The sequence below is a fragment of the Desmodus rotundus genome, chromosome 4, assembly GCF_022682495.2.
Source record: "Desmodus rotundus isolate HL8 chromosome 4, HLdesRot8A.1, whole genome shotgun sequence".
In the NCBI taxonomy this organism is placed as follows: domain Eukaryota; kingdom Metazoa; phylum Chordata; class Mammalia; order Chiroptera; family Phyllostomidae; genus Desmodus; species Desmodus rotundus.
The window spans coordinates 31177411-31198886 of NC_071390.1; the positions used below are offsets into that span (position 1 = coordinate 31177411).

Genomic DNA, 21476 nt, shown 5'->3' on the forward strand with positions numbered 1-21476 from the left:
GAGAAACATGCTCTTATTTCTCCCACATGATGCCTCATTTGCTCCTCCTTCCACCCTACTTCTTTCCTTTAAAGCTTTCTCTCATGCTCTTTTGAACTCACTTGCTTTCACCTCATCCACTCCCTCAAAGTTGCAGTTATGAAAGTCTCCTGTAACTTTGGGGCTGCCCAACAAAATGGTCAGATTTCAGACTTTGTTACACACGGCTTAACAATAGCCTCATCCACAGTTGGCCACATTCTCTTTCTCAAAACACCTTCTCCCCTTGACTTCAGAATACCAGAAACTCCTGGTTTTCCTGACACCAGTCATTATTATTTCCCAGTTTCTTGTCCTGTTTCCTCCTCATCTTCTAAACTAAGAGTGGCCCAGGGCTTAGTCCTTGGACTCCTCCTCTTTTCTGTCCACACTTCTCCTTTGGTTATTATTGCATGCTGTCTCATGTACTGATGACTCATATTTTGTATCTTCAGTCCAGTCCTCTCCCACAAACTCCAAATTTTTATTATCATTGACAGTACAACCCCTCCATTTGAATCTCTGTTAGGCACCTAACATTCAGCAGGTCCAAAACTGAGCTCCTGCTCTCCCCAGTCACATCATCTCTTCTCATAGTTTTCTTTGTCTTGGATAATGACATCCCATTACTCCAGGTGCTCAGGCCACAGATCTTGCCATCATCTTTGACTCTCTCTTTCTCTTACACCCACACCGCATACAGAAGCAAATCCTGTTGAGATCACCTCCAAAATATATTTAAAATACACAGAGAGCTTAATCTTTGTTATTAACTCCCCAAGTAGCCATACCCCCTCATCTAGGCCACTATTATCTGTCAAATGGGTAAGTACAAGAGCCCTCTAACTGGTTTCTCTGCACTAGCCCTGTTCCCTTCAGCAACGAGAGGGATCCTGTTAACAGAATCACATCACTCCTGATTCTGTAGAGGGTCAATAGGTCAGATCATGTAACTCCTCTATTCAAAATTCTTTTGTAATTTCCTCTTTCACGTAAAGTGAAAGCTGAAATCCTTACAACAGCCAAATCCCTGAGCAGTCTGCCCTCCTAAACTTCTCTCCCAGTCTCATTTCTCTCTCTGTCTCTCATTCTCAATCTGATTCACCTACACAGTGAATAGCCTTACTTCCATTCTCAGCCTCAAACCTTTCTCACTTTCCAATCCTTCTTCCTGGAACATCAGTCTTCCAGATATGCCGTGCACATGACTCACTCCCTGACCTCCTACATTCTGTTACTTAGAGAGTGGCTGGTGCTACTCCCTACGTAAAATCGTTGTGTACCTTTCTGATGTCCCTTAATATCTTTCCCTGATTTATTTTTCTCCCCATAGCATTACCATTATCTAACAGACTTTGTATTTTACTTTTAAATACTTAGTGTTTTCTCTGCCTCTTCCCACTAATATATTAGTAGTAGGAAGATAAAGATTTAGTCTATTTTATTTATTGCCGTATTCTAGGACACATGATAGGTGCTCCATTAACGTGGTTGAATGAGTGAGATCAATTTGGTCCAGAGGCTGTGTGACACAGCGTTTCAGAGCATGCGTTGGCAGCACACTGCCTGGGCTGCATCGGATCTACCCTATTTGTAATAACTGTGTTACCTTGCACAAAGCATTTACCCCCTGCTTTCTTTCGCCATGTATACAATAGGAATAATAATTGTTCCTATATCATTGCATTGTTGATATTACATTATATAGCGAGTGGCAAATGATTAGCATGACGACCAACAGGCCTGCAGAACCCCTAGAAAGAAGTCTGCATCAACTAAACTACCTGCTTCAACCGCTTTTACCTGCCAGTGGTGGCGCCCTGGGAACGACCAACATAATGTAGCTCCTCCTGTCCAGTTTTCTTTACAATGAAGTCAACTGTGGAAGGAAGGACATGTTTAGCCATTTCATCAAAGCTGCAAGAAAAAAAGACAAAATAAACAACATATTTCTTGTTATAATTTCTAAAAGTAGACATATTTATACCTAAGGCTCTGTGTGAGAAATTGAAAACTAGATTCTCTAAGTGTTGCTGCTTGTAGACCATTAGTGACTGCCACGGGCTTTTTGGGGTGACTTCTTATACTCAGTTGACAGCATTTCGAAGTGTTTAGCAATTAAAAGGAAAATTAGTATCACGATTTGAAAATGATTATAGCAATTTCTCAATTCAACCCCCTCATATTATACAGGTAAGAAATAGCAACCTACTTCCTAGATAATTTAATGGTAATTTCAAGTCAACTGACTTAGTGCTATTGTTTCAATGATCAATCTTTCACATAATTGCTTTATCAGAATTGGCAGGCTTTTGCAAGCTATTTTAAAAAGTCAGAAAACATATGTCAAACTCCAAGAAATATCTGCAACTCTTATGACAAAGCTTAATTTCTTCAATATTTAATTAGCTTTTACAAATCAGTAAAAAAGAAAATACCAACAGCATTTGAAATTGGTATAGTACATGTAAAAACATTTCATAGAAATAAAAATGTCTTGAAAGCTTAAGACTTAAAACCATTTGCAAAAATTCTCAATTTCATTTTTCATCAACATAATATAAATTAAAACTATAATGTTGCAACAGTTTTCACCTATTAAATAAAGTCTGATAAATTATAGTAATGGAAAAGTTATAAAATAGACACTTAAATGTTGTTTATGAGAGTATAAATATTTGAAGGATCTTTTAGAGGAATGTGGCAATACTTATGAAAATTTATAAAATATGAAAATTTAAAATACATGTCCCTTCCAATCCACATTTAGAATTTTAACCTCAAATGTAATTACAAATGTGCCTACATATATGTATTAGCATGTTCATTACAGCATTGTTTATAACAGAAAAGATTGGTAACAAATTCAAAGCCTATCAGTAGAGAACATAATTTCATAAATTATTTTTCAACTACACCACAGAATGCCAGGCGTATTATTTAAAAGAAAGCAGTAAGGTAGATCTGTGTGTGCTTACATAAAAAATTATCCTAGAGGGATTATAACAGCAAGACAGGGAATTCAATGTACTTAGTATATATAGTATACTATATGCAGCATCATTTATGAAAATGAAAATGTATAATTTAAAAAGTAAAAATAAATCACTGAAATGGTTAGGGTTTTTTTGTAGTTGTAAAGCAATACAAGCCAAAAGGACAGTCACAAAATGTATTTGCTATGAAACAAATAAAATGTTTTGCATTGAAAGTAGCTTAACTGATGAGCTTACTTACTAGATCTAATCTCTCATAAAAACCTAGTAAGTTCCAGCTTAAACCGGGTTTTCCAACCTGAAGTTTATCAGCCTTGCTTGTTAACATGTGGTCCTTGGAGCAACGGGTTAGCATTTTTTCTGAGACAAAACTAGGGATTTCACATACACTCAAACTCAGTAGACCTGAACTAGTAATCCTTTCAACTTTTACATTTTGAATAAAATTACAGCTTATAAGCTTTCTTTTTCCAAATGATCATTTTAACAGCACTCTACTGTTCTGCTCCTCTGATGGGAATTATCCCTTGTTTCTCAGCACATAAAGAATATTTGACATTAGACCCAGAACATCAAAACTTCCTATATGTTATCATTGCAAACAAGTTTGAGAATATTCAGATATTAAGCTGGGGAGAAAGCTTCAAGGAGAAGGGATATTTGTCCTCAAATATTTTAAGGAATGTCATGTGGGGAGCGGTTTTATATCAATTCATGTTTAGTGTGCCAGAAATAAATAATTCAATGTATTTTATTAAGAAACTATTGCATGCTAGGAGCAGTACTTGGAGGTCACACATGGAAAGATTTTAATTCTATATAGTGAAGACTTGTAGGATCCAGATCATCGGATTCAAGTAGGATTCTTTGAAAAGTGATGAGTTCTCTGTTGCTAATGATATTTCAACAGAGGCATAAAACCGTTTGTCATAATTCATGTAGAGTACTTAGCATAGTGCCTGACTTACAGTAAAACCAGACTAGAACCCTCAAGACCTAAATCTGACGCTCTGGCCTAATAGTTTGGTCTCTCATTTAGCAAAGGATTAGATATAATAGAATCTCCTAAAAATGGATTTTTAAAAACTCAACCATGTCTTCACAATCACATTTTAGGAAAGGACAAACTAATATGTAAAGACCAATGAGTAGTGTTTTAACATTCAAACCAGAAGGCTTCATTCCAATATTTCAGGAATGCATAGTTTTATAACATCTATCACCTCCACTAAGTAATTTGTTACTGTAAAGTGAGGACATCTGGCCAATAGTCTGAGTTATCGACATTCCAGCAACCCAGTTATATGCATGTGCTCGAAGATGTTCAGGGGCACAATAAACGTTCTCAAATTCAGGATGACTAGTTCTAAGATAATAACAGTGACTAGTATTTTCAGAGTGCTCACTATGTGCTGGGCAGTGTTCATTCAACATGTTGCATGTGTGAGCGAGTTACCTTCTCCCAGATGGTTTCCTCTTCTGTAAAAAACAGGGCCAGTAATAGTGCATGTCCTGAAGTTATTATGAGAATTCATTAAGATAATAAAAGTAAAGTTCTTAACAGCATATCAGGCATCTAGTAAACCCTGGGTAAATGCACTTATAATTAGTATCATCTCATTAAATTCTCATTCTGACCCTATGAGGTAAGTAGCATTATACTCCTCATTTTACAGATGAGCAAGCCAAGGCTGAAAGAGGACTTCCCCAACATGTGTGTAGAAAGCAACTGAGCTCATATTTGGCACTAGGAAGTCTGTCTCCAAAGACTACGTCTTCTCCACTATAAAGGTTTCTTTGGAATGAGCTTAGGCTAACATCTACGAGGAACTACTTGTAATATCCTCAGGGAGAATTAATTTAATCCAAACATAATTTGAGGTGTTTATAATGTGAAGATATGTGTTAGTAGCCTCTGAAGTTTAACAACAGTATGCTTACAGGTTAATTCAATAACTGTCAATTTGTGTGAAATTAAATTATTCAATATAACATATCAATACAGCCAGTTCATATGACACTAGAGGACTGATCTAGGGTTTCTCAAAAGGGAAAATAAAAGATACAACACTTTCCTATTAGACATCCATGACAAAATGCCAAATTAATAAACAAATTTGTCATCTAGTAATTACAAATTTTATGTAGCTATAAAAATAAAAGAAAAACTACATCAAACCCCAGAAGAATAAACCTTAATCCAAGTAGACACAGTTATATAGGTCAATATGCAACAAATATTTAAGTCTTTAAAAATGCACAGCTGGGTTAAAAAATGAATCTAATAACTCAAATATCAATTTTGCTCAGCAGAAATTATACTCACGGTCTAAGAAATATGGTTATGATTCTCTGGATGTTTAGTATTGTCATTAATCTTGTATTACTTCTTATATAAAAAACTTCAACAATGGCCAGAATTACTCATCTACTGATTAAATTGATATAATGTCTTTAATATCCTCACATCATCAAGATGTAAAATGACACATCTAAAAATCAAATACTGCATTCATTTGACATACTGTTGAGTTGTTAATTTTTTTTTAAGATTTTTAAATTTATTTTTAGAGAGAAGGGAAAGGAGAAAGAGAGGGAGAGAAACATCGATGTGTGAGAGACATGCCTATCAGTTGCCTCCCACATGCTCACAATTGGGCACCTGGCCTGCAACCCAGGCATGTGCCCTGCCTGGGAATCAAACCAGTGACCTTTTGGCTTGCAGGCCGGTGCTCAATCCACCGAGCCACACCAGCCAGGGCGAGTTGTCAATTTTAACTTTTAACAATTACAAACATTGGCCAAAGAAGTTGTGATGATTAAGAATGACTTAGAAAACATTAAAAATGATTCTTGATGGCTTAAACATATAAAACTATTGAGCCAAAAGTAGAATGCAAGTTATTATGTAGTATGGCTCAAATAAAGAGGCCTAAGATTTAAAAATAAAAAATGTTCTCTTGTATAAATACAATGCTTAATATATTCAGACTGGATAGTTAGACAACCACCAGAAAATACGTGTAATCAGCAAGAATTCTTTATTATTGTCTTTAACTAGGGTCTCTAACCCTGCAAATAATATTCCAGTTAACACACAAAACCCAATCCTGCCCTTTGAAAACATATAGGGATGTCTGTGTTTCTGGTTGCTCACCACAGTGCCTGGTGCCCTGGAGTAGCTGGGTGTGAGGGAGCAATGAGCTCTCAGTTCTTCTGGCTTCCAAGGCTCTACATGTGTCTGAGGGAGAAGGCAGTGAGTGACAAATCAACAACTGAATCTAAAAAAGCAAACTAAGCAAACAACCAGAACAAGAACAGAATCATAGATATGGAGATCATTTGGAAGGTTATCAGCTGGGAGGAAGATGGAGGGGAATGGGAGAAAGGGTGTAGGGATTTAGAAGCATCAATGGTAGATACAAAATGGACAGGGGGATGTTAAGAATAGTATGGGAAATGGAGAAGCCAAAGAACTTATATGCCTGACCCATGGACATGAACTAAAGGGGGGTGGGTTGCTGGAGGGAATGGGGGTACTGGGCAGAGGGGGGAAACAGGTAAAATTGGGACAAGTGCAATAGCAGTAATCAATAAAAAGAATCTGAATTGAATTTTATGAGACCCTCCTGCTGATCTTCATGTGAGTAGCCACTATGCTGTTGTTTGGAGCATTTGACATTGTGCAGCAAAGAAATATTTATGGACAAGCCCGATCGACTGCTTGTAGGACAAGGAGTTCATGAGGCAATATTGTACTTTGCTGAATAAAGCTCCAGGATATTTACACAGGTTTTATGGCAGGAATTCTTTCTATGTTCATGGTGGAGTAGATGCTAGCGGAAAGCACCAGGAGGCTGTTTATGGACAAAGTGATATACTCCATGAAGTATTGTCTCTGAACTTCAGTGAATGTCATACCCAAATCTATCATGTGGATGCTCATGCAACGTTGAATGATGGAGTAGTTTGCTGTCTAATGGTGGACAGCCCGAGAGGAAGTTTATGCGAAACTTGGCTCCTGAGGCATATGTTCCAAATAAGTTTTACATTCACAATTATGTGCTTTGTTATAAGGAAGAAGTATTTGGTGAAGCTAAACCACAACTTGATGAAGAATCAGATGAAGAGAACAAGAAAAAGGCAACCACCTCCAGAACCTGTACAAGAAAATAGTAACAGTGGATACTCTGAGGTTCACCCTCTGCCTAATGGCATAGAGGAGCCTTTGGAAGCATACTCTCATGAACCTGGACCTGACCCAGATTCCGAAACTAAGACGGAAGAGCTGCAACCAGCAGTGAGGGAGAAGAACTTAAAAGAATTAGAGAAGTCTACTTCTACTATGGCTGAACCTGTTTCTCTGCCTCAGGAAGCACCAAAGCTGAGAGTTGAACTAGTAGTTCTGCCTCGGTCACCTCATGTGCGTGAACAATGAACTAGAAAATGGCCTGGTTTCCCTCCTAGAGAACCAAGACTAGGCAGTGTAGAAATAGAACAGAGTAAATACAACCACCACAGAATAATTCGCTTTCCAGTCAGTCATCAACGTTTTTGGTAATTTGTCACATAATACTGATGAAAATTAACTGAATGGGTTCTTTGTGAATTTTGGAAGCATTATGGAAGTTCACATCAACAGCAAGAGTGTTCGGTAAAGCTTCCAAATTTTGGTTTTGTGGTTTTTGATGACTCTGAACCAGTTCAGAGACTCTTAATTGCCAAAACAATTATGTTTCAAGGGGAAGTGCATTTAAATGTGGGAGAGAAAAAAAATGGAGCCACAAGAGTGAGAAACGAGAGATGGTGGTGATGATGGGAGGGATATTAGGCACAGTGATTGAGGTCCTCGTGGCCCATATGGAATAGTGGGCGATGGAATGATGGAGTAGTTGGATGGATAGAAGAGGACCTCCTCCAAGAGGTGGCATGGCACAAAAATTTCGCTCTGGAAGAGGAACCATGCAGATGGAATGTCGTTTTGCAGGACAGTGTCGCTGAAGCCCCACTGTTGGCAAAATCTTGGCGGTGGTACATCCTTCACGGTATTTGCATCCCTGTTAATCTATTTTGGCTTAGGTTAGAAATGTGACACAGCCTTTTTGATCATTTCTTTGATGTGAAAGGCATCTTTGGTTTTGAGTGGACATTATTTCCCCAATTTCAAAGCAGGATTCAAATTGTTAATTTATAAATCTAGACTTGGAGAATGAAGGACTGAGGAATGACCATATCTTAAATGATTTACAACAAAATGAACTATTTAAAAGGACATGCCCAACTGAGTTCAGGTCCTTTGAGTCAAGAAAATCCTTTCCTGCACATTTCATTTAAGTGTGACTATTTCTGCCTATTAACGTTGGAGACACAAATAGTGCAATAGGAAAACCTTGCCTTTTTTCTTAGTTCCTCCCAAAATACAAACCAACAGAAACTTGTTATGCAGGCATCAAAATGCACTACTATGTATTCTGAACACATTAACATTGACATCTGCAGTAGGAAGCAACAGGTGAAAAATATTTTATCCTTTTTTCCAGGAGACAGTAGTTTGAGAAATGATGAGGGCATTTTACCTGCTTGCTTTGACCAGCAATGTGTGTACATGAACCTTAACGAGACTGCGAGTATAGTCCAGAACTTCAAGTGCTATGGTCTGAAAAACTAGACCAGATTTAGTGACTCCATATCTCAGATTTTTCTACCTGCCCCTCCTCAGTACAGGGCTGGCTGGCTGCTCATCAGACTCCCCTTCCTCTTTCTCCTGTCTCTAATCTGTGTACAGTGAAAGTTGTCTTTACCGTATTTTTGTTCTCTAGTGATGAAACAAGCATGATTCTATTAATGCATCATTCTATTAGTACATCATTTCAGCTTTGCTGGTAACTTTGTACAGTAGAATGTATGAATTGCTGTGCTGCAAAGCCAAATAGCTGCAAAATGTTGAGTTAGTGAGGTGTATAAAATTGCAGTATCTTTAAAATTAGTAAAACTAAGTAGTATATTATATTCCTTGTTCTTTAGTTATCAGCTTTGTGTTCTCCGTGGGATGGAGTCTGGTGCGTTTGGGAGGGAGAGGGAAAGAGGCAGTTATCTGAGTAAGTCTCTTGTTGACTGTTCTCTTAGCATGAATGTGAACCTCGAAGCGGATCACCTGAGAGGTGCTTGGAAAAGTCGATCAACTTGATGTACATTAATAGCGACATTTAAAAGCAGTCAGATTCCATTCATGGCGAGTAAACCTGAAGTGAGGACACTGCAGTTTTCAGAGAAAAGAACAGCAGTTCTTAAGCGTTTGCATTTTTTATTTTAGGGGAAGAGAAATGTCATGAATTTTGCACAATTCTTGAACTGATGTCACCAGCCAAGTGGTTCTGAATTTAAGTCAGAGACACATCTTTTATTTGAGCAAATTTTGCAGCTGCTGGATTGTCTGTCTTTATTGCAAGTTCCAGTAAACAGCAAGAATGTAAAAGGATGTATAATTTATGCTTGGGGCACTCAGTAAATAACCAGTGTCTGGCGTTTCAAGCTAGGAGCGGGGTAAGTAAGTGTGACCATTAAAGCTGCTTGTTAGCATGGAAGACGTCTCCATTCTATCTTGGTAAAAACAAATATGCACTTGACACAGTAGCAAACCAGTTTTGAATCATGAAAACTGTTTGCTATTTAGTAAACTAGCAAATGATGCACATGTTTTGTTTTTCATGTACTGGACAAAATAAGTAAAATTAAATCTGTCCCTTTGTTTCCTCTGAAGGAGATCTTCCATGTTTAAGGAAAAGTCTTGCCCTATTGCATATATTTTGGGGAAACACATCTATAATAATTTCTATTTTGAGAGACTTAAGGATTCTTCTTTGTCCTGTTTAAAACACTTTTCACATTTTCTATGTAGAGTACTTGAAGTTCTTACCAGAAAGTTAATTCTGAGTTTTGAAATCTTTATCAAACTACGTTTCAATTAGTGTTTTATTGTCAGTTTTTTACAGTATATTTTTCCTCTACTCTTTTCTTTCTTTCTTCCCATTTCATATATCTGAAATTTCCAACCTAGGATATTGCCACGCCTCTCATGGAAACTGCTCTGGCCCTGAAAGCAACAGCAGATGCTAAGTGTAGTAGGAAAGTAGAATGAAGAGTCATTCAGCTTAAATGCCATGAATAAAACATTAAAACATCACATGGACAGGTTTACATGGTGCTTGGTCACCAACCATACTGTGGACTTTTAACATTTGTCCCCCAAAGTTTTCATACATTGTGAAAAGGTTTGTGAAGAAATAGAGGACTATGTGAAAGAGAAATGCATTATTTCACAAATTCATGAGAAAACTCTTGGTGCTTATGAAATGACTCCATTTGATTGTCTTCATAAAATTCCAGGTTCTTTATCTCTTGGGAGAGATTATACTGTCATTGTAACTCCTCTAGAAACCTAAGCTAGCCCTTATCACTCAAAATAGTTAGCACTGACATTTATACGGGACAGATGTTCATAACCTGGGGTCCATGTAAACGTGTGTGTATTTAAGTCTGTGCATTTCTTAAGTGAGTAGCTCCTTTACTTCCATTTGATTCTTGAGCAAACCTCAAGGAATACTATGGCAGAAATATGAAAGATAAATGAATAGCATTAAGGAGAACAATTCCAATGACAATGATACCCAGAGCGTTGCATCTAGTAGGAAGATTCTTTTTATCATGCCAATGATTTTATAGTAAATGCCCCAAAGTGTTTCATGCCCCCAGATCATATTCAATTGATTGTAGAAGGTAGAGTCAGAGATTGTAGAATGCGGTTAGGAATTTGACAGGGTAAGTTGCTAGCGTGCTTAGGGTTATCCGGCAAGACCTTTTCCTGTCCAGAGTAGCTGGGGTACGTCTGTCAGTCACTTGGGACTGTGGAGGAGTAGGCAACTGAATACACAGAAAGAAAAGAATCTTCACAAATAATTACACTTACAAGTGACATTAGGTCTTTGTAAAAGCATACTTTACTAGGAGAGAATGTGTATTTTACTAATACTATAATTATTGGTGAAAGCGAGTTGACTTTAAAATCCATAGCTTCTAGTAGAAAGACCACTCGCATATTAGTAAAACATAAGGGTCCACACGACAATAGTCCGACATACCTGTCGAGCTTGGCGACCTTTTACACACAGACTGAGATTAGGAGAGAGACAGTAACTTTTTCTAATATTTAAGACAATAGTAAAATAGATTATTGAAACCAGATCTTCTCTGTTGACTCTTTTGAAGAAACAAAGACAGACGTGGTTTAAAATTTCTGGACAAAGACCAGTCTGGATGCCGGCCATTGTCCTGGTCAGTTGGTCTTGCATTGACCCTGCAGGTCTGGAGATAAGGGTGTTGATCTTACTCTTAGATTCAACAGGTCCCAGTCCTAATCCTGCTGAGGTTTGTCCTTGCTTCTCCTCTTCTGTCACCACCACTTGGTAAAGCAAATTTGTGAGTCCCTACCACAGTGGAGGCAAGTAGAGAGCTGAGGTGTGGACATTCTACATGGAGATTTTGGGGTAGAATTATGAAAAACTGCTTTGGGGATAAAACTTGTGAGTGTTCTAACAATTTATAGACAGATACTGCCACCCCAGACCAATATCTGATACACAAAAGAACCCTGAAAACCAGTTTTCTTTGGCTGTGTCATTTGATGCTGAGTAGGTCAAACAGATTAAAAGTATTAATATTCTATTAGTTTTAGACAACACTTCGTATGTTATATGTGTTTTTACTTTCCACTTATTGTCTAAAGAATAATTCTCCTGAATAAGTATCCTATTACATTAGCCTTTTCTGAAGGATCATTTGAAAACTTTTAATACATACTATATTAACATTCTTGAAGAGATCACTAGATATGTATTTATTCTCCGTGCTCCACTATTTTAACCCTTTGTTAGGGTTACCAAAAAACGAAAACAAACTTATCTTTAGCCTTAATTATGACCTTTAAAATTATTGTTTGCCTTCTGTTGGCTATAATATAATATATCCATGTATTTTATTTTTTCTCAGTATCTATCCACATGCCATTTATTTTTGTATGACAATTTTTAAAGTCCATCCCCATGTGTTAAATACAGATTTTGCAGCTTCAAAACTTATTGAACTTGACTTGGCTTTCAACCTCCATTTTGTCAGAGGTAGAAAATTCAATTTTCCCACTTAGTAAATAATAGATTGCTTATCCCAATCTTTATGTGGCAAATTCACACTCAGTTCTAGAATTCCCCCTTTTCCATATTGCTCTCCCCAGGGATTACAAAAGTCCTGTGAAATTATAGATTATTTAGGAATTGGAAGGAAGAGAAGTTTGGCTTCCCCTGAGCATAAATCTGCAGTGTGGTCTGCATCTGCTGGAGATACCCACTGTCTTACCGCAGCCTGTGGCTCCTTTAATATATGTAGCAATTACTGACTGTATTCCTTCTTCCCAAATCTTCCCGTCTGCAGTACCCTGTGGAACACGTCTGCGCTTTTCCGGTGTGTAAGAGGCTCTTGCATATTTCATGCACTAAGCTGCAGGATGTATTTTGTGAAGACACCTTCAGATCTATTTACACAGAAATATATGCCTACCACTACTTTTAACACACACTAAGCTGGGCAGGCAAATGCAGTCTCCCCAGGCTATACACCCAAGACGTGAGGGACACCCGCTCTATGGCTTCTGCCCTCTCTCTACCTCTAGGATTTAGCCTAAAATGCGGCAGTGGGCAACAACATTATACTGGCACCAAGGCCCTCTTTACTCTCTTCCCCCCACAAATTCCTATATCTAGCTCAGAAAGTGTTTTACTCTTCATTCAGAATAGAGAAAAATTAGCTTTCATGTCAGCAAGTATTCTTCCTAAATCTATTTTTATCACATCATATATGCTCATATTTCTTTAAAAAAACACATCTTTACCCTGGCTAGTGTGGCTGAGTGGACTGAGCACTGGCCTATGAACCAAAGGGTCGCCGGTTTGATTCCCAGTCAGAGCACATGCCCAGGTTGTGGGCTGAGAGGCAACCCATCGATGTTTCTCTCATACATTGACTTTTCTCTACCTCTTTCTTTCTCCCTTCCACTCTCTCTAAACATAAATAAATAATCTCTTTAAAGAAAACACATCTTTCTCAAAAAACTATCTCTTGCAATTAAAAATATTCAAGGTTATTGTTTTTCTTTTTACTTATTTACATTCTATTTAGAAACACAACAGATTTCTTTGGGTTTAGTTATTATCTGTTATTTCCCCTGATACAACAAATGCCACTGATTTAATGAATGGAAGGCCTAAGGGCAATGAAAACATATAGGGAAAAATTTCAGTGTTTATTTAAATAACTGGAAATACATACATAGTACGGAAAAATAATCAGCTTTTATTAAAAATTATATAGATCTTTCAAAACAAGCACCATGGTTTTTATAGATTGCCTTGGATAATATCAATGATTTCACGATAAACTTGATGATATGCATCTAATCCAAACAAAAAGTCTACGTGATTGTAATAAGAAATAGTTTTATGGTAAATGTGGTTTCTGATTTCAGAAAGTAAAATGCCAACGTCTTCGGGGTCAGCCAGCAAGTCGCCGCCACCGCTCCACGTTGCAGTTGACACATTCATGCTTGTCACGTTGTACAGAGGGGCAGTTGTCTAAGCATAAATGGGCAGACATCGGTGTTTTCACAGGGAACAACACTTAGAAAGCGTTATTTACTAATTCTTTAGATGTGAAATTTAAAAAACTGTTTTAAAATAACCTGAATTTAAATAATTACTACTAGGGAAGCAATGAATATGAAAGAATAGCTATTACAATTTTTACTTAGAAATAAATCAGATACAAATCAAAACTAGATAGTTCTAATTCAGAGTATCCAAACATTCCACAGAAGTCATTTCAGTTTTACTTGCACAGCATGAAAGTGTGTTCATCAAAACCTTCTGTGGCTGCCAATATGTTTATCAACAAATGATAAATACTGGTAGTCAAGGTCAAATCTGGTTTTATTGAATTTGATGTTTATGTTACTTCAAACTTTACACAAGCAAACCACATCAGGCACAGAGTTTAGCTAATGAATAAAAGTTAGGTGGAAAACCATAAACTTTGAAACAAATAGACTTGGGTTTTAATAGCCCAGGACTTTTGTTATTATACTCATACTATTTTTTACCAACTTCTGCATTTTCCTAATTATTACATGCATTTATCTTAGCTTCCTCAATAGAATAGTTTTAGGGTCAAGAACTATATTACACTTTTTATTTCTTATTTAAGCAACACAGAGCTGTGAAAAATATAATACTTTTTTCTCTTGCAGGATGATGAAAGGACCCAATGGACAAAGGCAATGGTGGGGAGAGATTGAATGTGGGAGGTGAGGGTAGTAGGGCAGGGGAGAGTAATGAGGGGGAGAATGGGGACAGCTGTAACTGAACAACAGTAAAAAATTTAAAAATTAAAAAATAAAATACGTCAAAAAAAAAAGAAAACTTGGAAAAGTCACTTTGACTGGATGTGATAATCAGGATCTGAAGCAACATGATCTTTACTGCTCCGTCTTACTGACTTATTATACTCCTGGGCTCTACAGATGAGCCTTTATCTATAGCAAGATATTCTGAATTGATCACGGAGATAGTTTTTAGTTTATATATAATTATATACCTGATTAAAATGAACCAAGTTCAGAACAGGACTGCCCCAGTCAAAAGCTCTCAAGTAACTAGAATTGAAAAGCTGAAAGAAAAATTAAAAACGTAAGACTATACTCATTTTTTTCATCACAGGGGCAGTAGAGACAAGCTAGGAATGCATTGCAAATATGGCCTCTTTTTGCTGGGTCTACTGGTATATGTGCAGGCGACCTTCATTGCTCCTCCCTTCCTTTGCATAGGATTATGTGTGAAAGAGGTGGGCGTTGGGGGCAGGGGACTCTACAGAATATGACTCTATTCTTCATTTAAATGCACATCACCCCAAGGCCTTTTATCTTATTATAGGGGGGCCTGCGTGTTTAGGGTAACATTAGGCTTCGCCAGAAATCCTTAGCTTCGTTCACAGATGTCAAAAGTGAGCGTCTAACACTGAGTAATCTGAGATTAACATGGTACTGCCCTAAATACGCTTGCTTCACTCTTAACACTCACATTCTCACCACCGCCAGGCGCTCCGAGCTTATCCAGCCTGATGTGATTATGTCCACTTTCTTCCTTGATTATGTTTTCGTTACAAGGAAATGTAGACTCTCAGGTTCCCATTTCCCTGATGCTGTAAACCGTGTAAGTCTCCATACCACCATGCCGCCCACACCCACTTTATCTCTTTCCAGTTGTCCCCAACTACAAAAACTCTCCATCACCTGGAATTCCATCATCTGTCTAGATCTTAAAACTCTAATCTAATAGGCCTCTGTATCTTCTTGCTCTATTGAAAATCTGATTTTCCCTGAGAACATTTTTCTTTTTTTGTAGCTCTTTGTTTCTACCCAAACTGGCCAAGGTTAATTGTGACCTAGACATTTTTAAAACTTTGGTCAATTCTGAGATAGTTTCTCATGTATGAGCAGGACTTGACACAACTGTTCATTTGCTCATCCTTGAGCTCTTTCCTTTAGTTACCTTCTAGAATAGCATTATTTCTTGATCTTCGTTTTCGTTCACTGTTTCTTTTTAGTTTTCTATGTTACACTTTTCTTTCTGACCTCTTAATCTTTTCATATGTGAGCAGTCAATCCTTGCTTCTTTTCTCTGTGCTCATTCTCTTTGTGTTCCCATCCAATTTCTTGGTTTCAAATGTCATTCACATTCCAAATGTTTGTCTCCTTTTATAAGTTTCTTCTAAATTATGGACTCTTATAAAAAACTGCTTATCAAATTATTCAAACTCATCACCTGGATGTCTAATACTTAACCCCAGAAGAGAACATCGTAGCTCCCTGCCAAGCCCCACTCTACCATCAGACCTCTCTTTCTCCTTTAATGGCAATTTTATCTTTTCATTGCCGAGGTCAAAAACTGTGGAGTTATCCAAGACCCTTCCTTCTCACATCTTATGTAATCCATCATTAAATTTTGGTGGCTCCATGTTTACAATATACACATATTCAGAATCTAACCATTTTCACCACCTCTAGTAGGAACACAACGGTGCAAGCCATTATTAATTACTGTTTGGGTTTCTACAATAATCTCCTGAATTGCTCACTGTCCTTACCCTTGCCCACTACAGTCTACTCAAGTAGCAGCTACAGTACTCTTTAAAAAATGTAAATCTTGTCATGTCACCTTCCTACTCAAAAGCCTGTAGTAGTTACCCACATCATACTGAATGCGAAAGTCCCTGCAATGGCATACAAGCTCCTTTCTGTTGTCCCATTATGTTTCTGCCTTTTCCTACTACTCACTCCCTTAAATCACTCACATTAGTTGTACAGGCCTTTTATCTGTGCTTTTCAGAAAGGCTCCTGACTCAGGGCTTGGCATTAGCTATTTCCTTTATCTGGAATGCTCTTACCCAATTTTCACATTGCTAACTTTCTCATCTCCCTTACATCTTTTCTCCGGTGTCACCATCTCATTGTGGCTTGTCCTAACATTTCTATTGAAAAGTATAATCTACTACCTCATATGCCTAATCTTTTTTCCCCCTAGTTTCCTCTCATTTTTCCATAGCTTCTATTCCCTTCTAACATTTTAGTAACTTAGTTATTTGGGTTTTTTTATTGTTTAGTGTCTGTATATCCACTACAAGGATTTAAGCTCAAGGAAGACATGACTATATTTTTGTTCACTGATATATACCATGAGCATAGAACAGTACAGGATGCACAGTAAGTACTCAATAAATATAGTTTCATTGAACGAATAAATGCAAAGGCTACTCAGATTTTCCTGGTTTAGCTATAACTAGGTATAAACTAAAATTGAGGATAAGTAATAAAAATAATAATTTTAATAATTTATTCTTAAACAATCACTTAATAGATTTAAACATTTTTAAATGAGGAAGTCCTTAACCAACATCTTAATGACACTTTAAATTTACCTAGTGTTCATTAAATATGAAGAACACCCACAATTATCATCCTATTTAATCTCATAATATTTTTGTTAGGTCAGAAAATTATTATTAATTCTACTTTTTAAATTCATAAGATTGAAGATTAACTCAATATCGTTGACGATAAGGTTCAGAGAAAAGATTCAGTGCTTGGTATTGTGACCTCGAGAATAGTGTTCTTTCTGTGACATTATCCTGATTCTCAGCATTAAAATGATATTCACACTGAATATTTTTTCTTCATCAATATTCATTCAACCAATATTTTTGAATATCTACTCTTTTCCAAGAACTCTTGGCCTTGCAAATATTTAAAAAATGAACAAAACTTGCTAATGGTCCTCATAGAGTTCACAATTTAATGGAGAAGAAAACGTAATCTTGTGAAAAACTAGTGTTAGTTTTATTTGTTTGTTTGGTTTCTTAAAGGAATGGCTTTGACTCTTCAAGTCAAAGAATGGACATGACTTAGATGGTTCCTATTCTACTGTTCTGAATTAACATTTTCTCAGCTGTGAAACTGAACATAATTATTTTGTTCTTATCGTTTCTTAGCATTATTGGGTCTAATAAATTATATGAACACATTATAAAGTATCATTTTTTACAAATATGTAGCAATTATTTCTATCTTTCCAAATTTGTCATTTTACAGCAATGGCATGCATCCTAGAATGATATGATAAACCGTGGATAATATAAATAAACTTGTACTGAAATGTACTTGAAAAGTTATACCTGAGTCCAGTGGAGTATATTTTGAACAGAGGTTCCTGCTGGGTTATGTGACATATAAATATCCATACGACTCTGAGGGAAGGAAAAATTATTTTTATTCTTAGCCCAACCACAGAAAGTGAAATCTCTGATATTTAGTGAAGTAAATAATTCCAGAAAAAATAATTTTTAATAAATAATACACATAAACTATATTTAAAATAAATATATAAGTGTACTTAATAATTTTAGAATTTCTGCATTAAGGTAGAAGCTAGTATTAGATTTCTAAGTTAAGTGGTCTATTACCCAACACATAAAACAATCAAAAGTGATGGAACACACACAAGCACACCTTTTGGAAGCACTAAAGAACAGAAAAGATAGAAAGAAATTACCAGGACAAATGAAAAACACAACTAAGAACCCAAGGAGAATAGCAAAGTCCTACGGCCACTTTTTCCTTAAGGTTGTCCTAGAGAATTTGAGGTTTCATTTTGAGATCTTAGCTAGGTGAGGAAAATATAAATCAGCTGAGGGCCTCCCAAGGCAGTCAGAGATTTAAAAAGAAACCTTTTCCATGATAAACTGGGGGCCCAAAGTTCTGCACAACTGAAAGTGAAGCTAACTCAGAAATACTGTGGCCTCGTGTCAATCTGTAATCTAGGTTTGCCTACACGGTCTTTGTGAACATCAGTCAGTGAATAAGATATTTTTAAAAATACTGTATTTAAAACATGTATAGCTCTGTGTTTGGTATATAAGAAATTAAAGTCCTAATTTGACCCTAAAATTATTTATTTTATTTGGGAAGATAAAATAAAGATGTAATAATTAGGGAGAATGTTGACCCAGACTTGCATACCTGAGGTATTTTGTTCTATATTTTCTCCTAAATTTGTTCCAAATTATCTAGTTGTTTATGCTCAGAAGATAATTCTAGACTCAGCTATTCACTCATGGCCAGATGTAAAATTCTTTATGTGTTTTTGTTATGTCACTTCTTTAAAAGTTTTTGCCATTTGGCTTCTTGGGGGGCTTAAAAGAACATTTGTTTTCATTGCAACTCAAGGTAGCTGGAACTGGCAAGAGTAAAATTCTGATAAAACTGTTAAAAATGTCCTGTGTAAAGCTTTTTACCAGAATCATTCTCTACTTTACTCTTAGGTGTTTGGTGTACCCTCTAATCATAATTCTTTCTCGTGCTTGAAAGAAGCTCCGATATAATGTTTGCCTTGGGTGGCATATTCCGGATGTACTAACATTCATGGCCACCATTATTTACCCTGGTGTGGGCTGAAGACTTACTCAACCAAAAACACCTTGTCTCATTCATTGTCCTGGGAAAAGCAGCTTATAAGTAGCTCTTATAAATGTTCATTATCTGTATCCATGAGTAATCTGAAGTGTTTACAAAGTCTCTACATTAATTTTAACAGACAGGTAAGAATAAATCTATTCCCTTAAGGGATTCAAATCATAACCACAAACCATAAATTACTGTATTCAGATATCTCAGGCTCTTTATAAGTATTAGAATTTACTTTTGTAAGCCATTACCAAAGAATCATGTGAATTGAACAAAGTCAAAATACTGAATTGTTTGGTGATACATTTTCCTAGTTACTTTGGTGAGAGCTTTTGCCACTTGTTCTTCCTGGCATGGTAGCTTGTTTCACTTTTCTTATTTGGTTTTCTATTCCTGAGTGACATGGGCCCAATTCCATTCACTGCCGTGTTACAAACTGCTAGATTCCCTGTCAGTTATTCATGCTGACCATAGGAAAGAAATTCCAAGTCAGACCCTATCTTCCGCCATAGATCTGACGGACTCAAGAAGACTGAGTCGAACTGAACTATACTGTCACTCTGTCTTCCCATACACACTCTGTGTGAAATTGTTCCACTTTAAACATTCCCAACGCTGGATAACTCAGGACACAACCATATCACAACCTATGTACTGTCAACTTTTGTCCCAGAAGGGAGACCCCACAAAGTTGAAGGCTAAGAAGCCAGAGTAGAAGCTTCCTTTATAGTTCACAAAAAAAGTTTTCAAAGACACCACAGTATAATTACAGAAAATACAGCAATGCTAAAATACTACCCAAAACATAGAATGAATGAATAAGGCAAGCAAAATTTCAGATTAAATTTATGATTATATTATTTTCATGACTGAAAGATGGCATTCTTTCCGTCAGTCCATGGTAGGTATGTAATACTACATGGACATAATAATATGAGAAAGAGAGGGTATTAAAACAGTCTTTTTAAAAACTTCTATGGCTAAGTTACACTACTCACACCTTTATGTGTAAAAGGGAGAGAAATGAGTTCATTTCTTCTATTATGAAATATTTCTTTCAAATTTATGCTATGGTGTATATACCTCCCTTGGACTAGAATAAGACCTTGGGGTTGAATAAAACCAGCATATTGCTGTGGCATGAAAATGTATTTAGGAATTAAGAGGAAATCAATCTCTCTCTCTCTCATTGAATGAATAAATTGGTTCTCATTGAAAAGTTCTTAAAAGGTCCAGGTACAAGGACCAACCACTAGTCCAAATGCCACAATTGCTTCTGCCAACTCTGGATTTTTTAATTTAATGAAAAGTTTCAGAATGAATACCTACATCTTTAAGAGAATCTACACACATTCAATCCAAATGGACTTGGTAGTAGTAGCTTGAATACCAAACAGTTTCCCACTCTGGGATTTGATGAATGCCAGAAGCATGTAAGTAACTGACAGGCACCACTTCTAATACAAAAGGATCAACAAGGAAGACAACGTGTTTGGAAGCAGGATATCAGAGGAGGAGAAATGGGAAACAAGTAAATAGAAGGCAACCTAAATTCAATAAACCACAGGAAACTAGCACTTAATAGCAAAGGCTAATGAAGATGCCCATCACAACAGCTGCTCTCTGTTCTTCACAAATATGGAAGCAAAATAATCCCAATATGCAAATCAAATTAGTGTCACAATATTGGCTTGAACACAGAACCAGAAGGGCAAGGAATCGAACTACTAGTATATATGGATAAATCATAAAATGACACACAAAGCATAAAATAAACTATTAAGAGCTGCTTTCTAAAAATCGACACAATATGTTTTAAATCCATACAACTTGGTCTTACCATATTTAAGTTCTTCAGGTCATATCCACACATCATAAATAAGATATCATGGCAAATCTTACCAAAAATCTTTAGTGGACATAGCTTGGAACCAACAATTCTTTTAAATGAGGTATCAGGTAAGAAGTCTTTGTTGCCCAAAAATACCTGTAAAATACATTTACTTTATTCATATTTAGGAGAGGAAAATAATTTATCAAGAAATGATTTGGTGAGTTCACTATGTTTATAACAATGCAGTATCTCACAGTAAGTTAAAGCATTTAAATTAAGGACAAAACTGAGAAGCAGAATTTAGATATGATTTGACTGCTAGATTTTCATTTACACTGAGATGTTCTAAAGTACCAGAATTGGCATCCCATTCTTTTCTAGAAGCAAAGGCAAGAATCCAGTGTGAATGAAACAGAAAAAAATCAGTTCATGCACGCGGCTGTGCAAGCATAGTTACGGCCTCAGATTTTGAAAGTAAGACTCATTGTCTTTTGCAGTGAACAGTGTAAAG

At 36.5% G+C, this 21476-nt stretch overlaps 1 protein-coding gene and 1 pseudogene across 1 annotated transcript in view; one reads left to right on the forward strand and one right to left on the reverse strand.

The window, feature by feature from the left end:
• Positions 1-1745: 1745 nt before the first annotated feature.
• On the forward strand, positions 1746-8015 carry LOC112307355 (ras GTPase-activating protein-binding protein 2 pseudogene; annotated as a pseudogene).
• Positions 8016-13418: 5403 nt separating this feature from the next.
• Positions 13419-21476, reverse strand: part of LIPJ (lipase family member J) — a 29468-nt gene continuing 21410 nt past the window's right edge. The window contains exons 7-10 of the mRNA XM_024563466.3: positions 20972-21118; positions 17844-17915; positions 14712-14783; positions 13419-13693 (exon numbers count right to left, since the gene is read on the reverse strand). Coding sequence (XP_024419234.3) covers positions 13460-13693; positions 14712-14783; positions 17844-17915; positions 20972-21118 — 525 coding nt within the window. The 3' untranslated portion in view covers positions 13419-13459. The remainder of the gene's footprint in view (positions 13694-14711; positions 14784-17843; positions 17916-20971; positions 21119-21476) is intronic.